This window comes from Perna viridis, chromosome 1, assembly GCF_037379345.1.
Source record: "Perna viridis isolate PV_CMFRI_1.1 ecotype Kerala chromosome 1, ASM3737934v1, whole genome shotgun sequence".
NCBI classification, from domain to species: domain Eukaryota; kingdom Metazoa; phylum Mollusca; class Bivalvia; order Mytilida; family Mytilidae; genus Perna; species Perna viridis.
The window spans coordinates 45,252,592-45,261,485 of NC_142445.1; the positions used below are offsets into that span (position 1 = coordinate 45,252,592).

Below are 8,894 nucleotides of genomic sequence, written 5' to 3' on the forward strand. Positions count from 1 at the left end.
TTTTGGTTCCCAACAAAAAGGAAATTTCTTTTGATAAGTACACTAAAAACCTCCAAACCACGAATTCAAGAATCCACAAAATTGTGTTTCTCCCCTCATCCACAAAAATTGGTATCCACAAATCAAAGTACTTTCAAAGTACTAATCTGTGTTTTATATTAATCTTCCTAAATAAAAGTAGAAATACTGCAAGTAAGCTCACAAAAAGAATACCCCATGCATTAAATGAAGTTGGAGATATAACCTGTAAGTTCAAATATCTCCCTTTAAAGTCATATTTCTTCATGCACATCTACATTTGATGTCCTACCTCCCTATAAAGTTTCATCAAAATCAGATCAGCGGTTTAGGAGGAGTTGCACTTACAAGAAATGTGGACAGACAAACAGAGTGATTCCTATATACCGCCTAAACTTTGTTTGCAGTGGGTATAATAAGACCTGTGTTCATTAATTATGAACATGTAGTTCTACATTTACATTTCCGTAAAAATCATTCAACCGTAACCAAAGTCGAACTTAATCTGTAACTTCTCATAATACCTATATATACACCACTACAAGTGTGTTCTTTTCAATTAATGTTCAAAACAAGAGGATAATCTTTTCATCAAAGCCAAAGAAGTTTCATGTAGCTTTTTTCACAATATATCATTCTATGGAAAGTATGTACCTGAAAAACCATTTCTTCTATTTCAGAATGCCTCGAATGGTCAGGAAAAGCTACAATGGTGTAGTTGTATTTTCCAGTAGCAGTATCTAGACAGTCTTCAGTAGCATCCTGTATTTGATCCTGTAAATTCTTTACCTATAAAATATATGAACCAATTACAGATATCACAATATCTATAACAAAAAAACATTATATAAACTACATTTAATCAAATAAGATATGAGAGAGGGGCAAGTTTTAATCTAATTTCTCCTTACTTCACAGAAATAATAATGACTGTAATTCTAACCACCTATATTGAGTTTGAAAGAAATTTCACTATTCAATCCACAGTATAATCTGCAGTCTTCAGGATAAACAAGAAGTCTGAAGCTGGAGGCCATTAATATCTATAAAAAAAATCAAATGTGATTTGGGTCTGTGGATTAGAAAGTTTCTTGTGAACACTGAATCTGTGAGGTAACCAATGAGAAATAATTGGGTGATGACCAAAACATAATACTAAACAAGAGGCTCCCAGGAGTCTGAATGACTCACCTTGTTAAATTATTGCCTTTCAAGGGCAATAAATCTAGCAATGAATTCACAGACAGTTTTGATTCAAGAAGACTTTCGTAGGACTTATCATAAGGATTATTAAAGTTTCATTCTATCTAATATTGTTTTCAAGATATAGGCTTAAAACTGCTAAAAATATATAATTTTTTGCCTTTCCAGAGCAATAACTTGAAAAAGGAGTTATCCAAAAACTTTGATCCCAACAAACCTTTAGTTGGCCTTATCATAATGATCATTTCAGTAATTGAAAGTTTCATTCTATCTATCACAGTTTTCAAGATAATGGCTGAAAGTAAAAATATGTCATTTCAATGGCAATAACAGCAGCTACATTTTTCCATGGATGAAAAATCCCTACAACAGTACTATAAATTTTTTTGAAAGAAAGAACATTAAAAATAGCCAAAAAAAAAACCCATTGAAAAATGGCAATAACTCCAACATGACTTCACAGATTGAAAGAAAAATTATAAAGCAGATAGATCTCATTATGCTGAACACATTAAGCCTATATCAGAATCTGACTGATTTTTGGAAATACATGTAGATGCGAAAAAATCTACTGTCTGACTCCTATGTTCTTTTTTATAAATGGTGGCCATGCTTTCCGGTGGATCAAAAATCCCCACATTACATACATACCCCAAGGAACATTCATACTGCAAAAGAAGCGAAAATTAATATGTTTACAGTATTCAAGACTGTAGATGCTACCTACCAATTTATCCAACCATTTGTTAACCTTCGTTTTTCTTGGCTGGTCATTGTAATCATGTGGAGAAGTAAGACCTAAGAAACACCTGAGTAAGGGTACAGATGATGGCTGTCTGTAGTGAATTTTAGTATTCTAAAAACAGAATTACAGTTTTATTGGTATGCAACTTAATCAAAACTCCCTTCTATTAAAAGGCACCTATAGGAAAGAACACCATTAAACAAACAAGTCAAACTACATCATACTTCAGGAAAACTTGTGTCAATAAGAGAACATTTGAATACCAAAATCAATCCCAGCCTTCATATATGGTATGTGTGTAAACATGGTAATCTTTTCAATGCCTCAATAATCCCTCACAGAGGTAAAAGATGGGTTTTTTCATCCAATGCATCTGTTCATAGATATCTGGCAGTATTTTGTTCTAACTGTTAGGGACAGCATTTTCATGCCATTGCAACTAAAAAAAAATATCCTCTTCTGTGGATTTTGATTGTATTTTATTTTCATGATCAACATGGAATCCCTTATTATATACTAGTAAGTTTTGAACATGTTAAGTAGCTATTTCAAGTTTTTCTTCTCCTCGGCTAATAAAGAACCTGTCATTTTAATCAGATTTAATATATTGTTTATGGTTCATGACAAAGTATATATATTCAGAAACAATGAGAAAATGGTGCTCATTTGTTTTTTGAGTGTTTTTGGACAAAATAAACACTAGAATATCAAATATATTCCTGTTTGGGTTTTTTGGTTTTTTTTATTTGTTTCTGAATAATGGGCATGATGACTGTTTAATAATTGGTGAAATAGAAACGCATGCATGCATGATATAAATCTTAATTGGTATAAATTAAGGGTGTGGATTGGTAGACACAATTTTGTATACATCATTTTTAGGACAATTATTCTGTATCAGGATATTTCCAAGGAAATTGATAATGGGTTCATTTTGTGTATAGAGAAATGTTTCACTTTAACCTTCTCCCAGTCAATTACAACACCATCAGGTTGTGGATGTCTAAGGCACTGACCATTTTTATACATAAAAGGGGGGCTGGGTTAATTCAAAAAAAATTTTTACTAAGCCATGGACAGAAAAAACTCTAATTCAACATCTCCCCCATCACTTAATAATGTAGATTTTCCAATATTTTTTTATCTCTGGCTGCTTATGAAAAAATATAATTGCTTCTGCATTTGCCAAAACTCAACGCAAAATCCCAGACCCCTCCCTTCAAGAGAAATGATCTGAGCCTAATAGCCTTTTTTCCTAATAAAACTATATTTTTCAACTTTAGTGCATTTTGCCTTCTCAGATTTACAGCATTTGGTTCATTCTGAATTAACCAATTCTTATTTTGTACTTCAGTGTTCAAATAGTTACAAAATTTCTCCAAATACGCTTTTTTTTTACAAAAGGGATACAATTTATATTTGCATACTTCTCCAAAACTATAGGATCCAAACTCCCATGTTGTGAAATTTTCCTTTTTACTGCTCCATAATTCATGCACAACATTCTCTAATGCAGAGCCTTTACCTGTCAAAAAAAGAAAAAACATCTAAGGGACTAAGAAAAATCCTTAGCTGGCATTTTAGGTCGGGCTTTTTTCAAACATGTACAATATACATGTATTTACTGCATTTACATGTATGTATTATTCGTTACATTCACTTTCATTAAAGTAAAAATATTTTGACCTTTTAAATAAAAAAATCTAAGCTAGAATAGTTACAAGTACCAGGACACATGTAAAAAATACATGTACCACAATAGCACTAATGTCATGAATTAAAGACATTAAGTATAAACTGATACAAATTGAAGGTTTAATTTTTGTTTGAATATGTGAATTTTTTACTATAAAAAATGACTCATGAATAACAATATGTACGCTTCACTCAAGAATAATAATCATAAATTACCTGGTTGTCTGTAAATAACACAAACTGGTAAGTGGCGAGACACTTTCAAGTGCCTGTCTAGAACACTAGGTAAAAAGTCTTTAAACTTTGGAGAGAAATCTAAAATTAAAGCAAAAAACCAATGCATGCATATATATCAGTGAAATACACACATTAGATATAGGCATGTAGAAGAGTTAATTTTATTTTTGGATCAGTCACAGCATGAAAATGGCTGAAAATGGTGTAAAAACTGAGTTTGTCCTTGATTTTCCTGTTCTTAGGAAATCTGGATAAATACATGTACGTGGTTTCAAAATTTACACTTGACGCCTAGTTCAAGCACCACAGATTCTGAAAATGTGCACTTTTCTGTGTTCTGGTTCTAGCAAAACTGTTATACAATGTGACCCATGATATTGTGCATTAGGGGGATCAGAGTATGCGTATACATAAACATTTTCCTATTTTATATTTAAAATAAAGAATTGGTGTGTTCCCAAAAGGCAATGAAGTGCAAAATTAGGCTAAAACCAAACATAAATCATACATGTACTGGTCAAGGTCTTGTTCTTGCCAGCAGGTAATTTCCACAAACTGATTTTTTTTTCCTTTATTGTGAAACAAGTTCACGCCCAAATTTCAAGACAAAACATTCCACATATTTCTAAGATTTTTTTCTCAGAAACGGGTTATCATATAATGATTTTCATTGAGAAATAAAATTTTAATAGCTGATTGGCGAGAATAGCTTCTGTCTTGAAAACAGCGAGATCTACTCTCTGATTAGTATGTGATATTAGGTTATATTCTTTACAATTTCATTTAGTGAATTCATGATTTCATCTATGTTATCATCAGCATTTTAGTATGTTTCATTTTATCACATGAATGGTATTGTTTACAAATTCATTTAGCAAATTCATATGTGTTAGCACTGCACTGTTCTTCTTTCTTATTCTAGCGTTCCTTCACTGTCGAAGATCATAAGCTGAATGTCTAATTTGATTTCACAAAATTAGGATGCTGATGAATTTAAACAAGTTGACGATTGAAACCAAACATATATACACTTCAAAACTATTTACATTTGATAACTATTTGGAGTAGAATAGAAGATGGGAATAAGGGCTGGTTCTGTGACAGCACCTTGAATCCCTCTACCAGGCAATGAATAGAAGATAGGAATAAGGGCTGGTTCTGTGACAGTGCCTTGAATCCCTCTACTAGGCAATGAATAGAAGATAGGAATAAGGCTGGTTCTGTAACAGTACCTTGAATCCCTCTACTGTATTGGCTGAAGTGTACTGCATTGGTAGTTAATTCCATTGTGTAATTGTGTGGGGAAAGAACGAGTATTTGTAGCAGTCTTTTGAGGTCTGAATGTGCTTAAAGTTGTATGGGTTGCCAGTGAACAAATTTAAGGGGAAATACTAGCTAAATGCAAGTTGAAAATCAATTTTGCTAGTAGAAATTATTTCCACTTGCTAAAATTTGCAAGTGGAATTCTATATTTCATATAAGTTAATCCAGAAATAACCCAAAAAACTTAAATTTTCAGTACTAGTGGAAAAAATTCTAAAATTCAATCTCTGGTTGCTGTGTTTTTTTTTCTACTGTCTGATGGAATAGGTAAATTTGATGATGATACAGCTACAATATTATAAATAATTTTATAAAAGAAAATCAATCTTTATCTTAAATGTCTGACTTGTAAAGGATACCAATTTAAATTTGAAAGCATGTCTTTGACTTAACTTGGGTTGTGATACCAGTTGATGATTCAAGAATTAAAGTTGAATTCAAGACAATAACTTAAAATGTCAAGATAACAAGTCGTGCCAACTATGTTCAAGATACCAGAAGTATCCGTTTAAAAAAAAACCCTGATGTTCTTAATATGTCAGGAATTCAGGATTTTTGCATATATATTGGACAATTAGGATTCTATGATAAGTACTTTGGACTTCTTCTATTTGTGCTATTTGCTGTTTTGATGAGGGTCCCAAATGGTTGAACAATAATAAGTCATGTTACAGCTTTGAATGCATGTGCCTTACCTTTTGTTGACGATATTTTGAGATTTCTTCTGAGGAAACCTACAGATTGACTTGCTTTTATATGCAGTCATGTTACGGGGTTCTCCCCAGGATTTCAAGATAGCGCTGTATTCAGCGCACATTACATGACATTAATATGTCTAATGTTGAAACATGCCACTTTGTATTTAATGTATTATATAAAGATTGATCAATGTATTAAAAATGTACATTTGTACATTGCTGTTTATGTTTAAATAAATTATTTGTATGTAAATATTTCACCTTCTTTTCTTCTTTTGCAGTAATTATAACTTTAATACCATTTTTTATTTTTCCTATTTAAATTAACAGAAAAATTAAAGATAATCTATCAAATTATGACAAGTAATTCTACATAAATATTTCCTGTAATTCATACACACCCAGTGTTCTTCAATTTTTTGCTGACAGCAGACCCATTGGAAATTACAATTTTCATTTGTTTTGGGGCCTCAATGGCTCATTTGAATGTGATATTCATTTGATTAAGAGCAATCTCTATTAAACTCTTTTTCTAGTCTTAGTAACTCTAAATATATTTATAGATTTAGAATATTATCTAATCAGGTACATGTAATAGACTACTCTGGTCTTAATATTCATGTTTCCAAAAATTTTCAGGAAGTCAGTAGTGTGGAATTGACCTAGTTATACCAGGAAAAAACATAAAAATCTTATTCTTGTTATTTAAAGTTGGCTCACTAGCTGTTTTGTTTTTAAATGTTATGTTTAGATGTAGTTTATTCATGACAAAAACCCTATATCATGATTTACCAAAAAAAAAATTTCACCACACCTGTTGTACTATTTTTAGACTTTGGGGATTTTACAATCTATTTCTTAACTAATTTTCTCGCCAATAAACATGCTCTTGACACACAACATGGCAATGTAAACAAAAGACAACCCTTTCCTTTTTCTTTTCACAGTGTTTTGGAAGTATCTGATGGAATAAATATTGTTTGGGAATTTAATATGTTCTTTTATAAGGTAAATCAGCTCCTTAATGTTGAAACTTGTGCAATTATTCACCTTTGCATTTATAAATAGCCACATGCTTTTGGCCAGGGTTGAGCAATTTTTTACCATAGGCATAGTCAATTTTGATTGGTTCAGTATAAGATATATTAGTATCTGACTGACACCTTTTATTGGCTTCAGACACCTGTGTGGTCACGCGGTGATCAATTGACCACAGCATGATTACTGCTATCGGTTTCAAGAGCTAATTACCTTGTAAGGTGCCGTAAATGACCTCAGGGCACACACGTTTCCTGTTGTAATTGATTTTTAATCCTCAAAGTTAACTTTATCGCACAGCGCTGGTTTGCTAGACAGCACAGTACCGATCTCGATAGTGCAGGGCTCAATCTCAATAGTGCTGTAAAGCGCAGCACTATATTGACCTGGGGAGAACACTGTGTTGTTGACATGATTATCCCATTTTAAATTTGATTGTAGAGGAACATGTACACCTAAATATTTTGTGGAGTAAACTTTTTCCTGGGAATGGCTATGGGAGTTTATAGGTATATGCTATATATTTTTGTTTTTGAGTGACACTAAGATCATTACATTTGACAGGGTGAAAATGCATGAACCAATCCTGCTCCCACCTGCCAGCAGAGTTCAAGTCTTTTTGTAGCTTTTGACAATCTTCAGGGTTTATTCTTTATAAACTATGCTGTCACCTGCGAATTATCTCAGTTTACTGTATTGCACGCATTCAGATAAGTCATTTATATAAATTAAAAAATAATATGGGGCCAAGTACAGTGCCTTAAAGGACTCCTGATGTTTTTTTGTTAGTATTGGGATCATTTGAACTTGACGACAAGAATACTCGTATACGAGTATTGTGCACAATACTCAGGTATTTTATTAAAAAGTTACCTGAGTATTGTAATTTGTATACGAGTATTGTTGATTATTGATTTTTTTTGCTAATAAACAATTTAGTATTGTTTTATGAGTATTGTAAAGTGTAATCAAGTAATTAAGTATTGTATACGAGTATTGTTGATTATTGGCTTTTAATAACCATCTGACATTTTATCTTGTCTTATGATCATATTGTTATTTACTCATTTTTACGACTTTAGTTTGTATAACTACATTATTTTCGAAAAAATATTGGTAGCCCTTAAAAGGGCTGTTGGTAGTCCTGAAAAGGACTGTTATAGATACTTGTTAGTATATACAAATACAATCATAGTTAGTAATAAACTGTTCCCTCCTTAGTATTGTTAACAATCAATAGTATTGTGAACAATACTTAGTATTGTTTACAATACTCGTATACAAGTATTGTGGTCTTTTAATTTTTTCAGAACAATACTCGTATATTATTAAATACGAGTATTGTGCACAATACTCGTATACGAGTATTTTTGTCGCCAAGTTCAAATGATCCTGGTACACTGGTATATTATAGTGTTTACGTTTCGGTTGAATACGCTATTTTTTCCTATTAGTATTAAGTAATTTTTTACTATAATTCTCAAAGAAAAAGTAGTTTGAGATTTGATTAAATTATTGGTATCGTTTTAAACTAAAACATTAAAATATTCACCAGAAACGGTAATATCAAACAATGAGCATAGTAAAAATATAAGAAAGCGTCGTTCATACGCAGCCATTTCAACTAAGGGACGTAACTCCGATTATTTAAAAAAAAAAATAAAACAAGACTCTCGACTCCGTACACGTAACGGTAAAAAAAGATACTTTATTTATTAATACAAGTGTGGACACAGACTGGTATTGCCCGAGGAGCAAGTATGGACGCAGACTGGTATTACCCGAAGAGCAAATTTGAACATGCATACGTTTTGTCTTGAACGTGTTTGCATTGTCTAGAAAACTTCTCCATTTGTTGATATCAATAGTTGAATTATGCACATGTTGATAAATATCTATTATCCTGTGTTACTAAACATCTAAATGGGGAACAAATT

The 8,894-nt window shown here is 31.9% G+C and overlaps 1 protein-coding gene across 1 annotated transcript in view; it reads right to left on the reverse strand.

Annotated features, from left to right (window-relative positions):
* LOC148628957 (uncharacterized) overlaps window positions 1–8,593 on the reverse strand; it is a 30,880-nt gene extending 22,287 nt beyond the window's left edge. Inside the window, exons 1-5 of the mRNA XM_088541498.1 lie at window positions 8,510–8,593; window positions 3,878–3,976; window positions 3,394–3,491; window positions 1,949–2,077; window positions 673–807 (exon numbers count right to left, since the gene is read on the reverse strand). Of these exons, the coding sequence (XP_088397624.1) occupies window positions 673–807; window positions 1,949–2,077; window positions 3,394–3,491; window positions 3,878–3,976; window positions 8,510–8,576 (528 nt within the window). The 5' untranslated portion in view covers window positions 8,577–8,593. The remainder of the gene's footprint in view (window positions 1–672; window positions 808–1,948; window positions 2,078–3,393; window positions 3,492–3,877; window positions 3,977–8,509) is intronic.
* Between the last annotated feature and the right edge of the window lie 301 nt (window positions 8,594–8,894).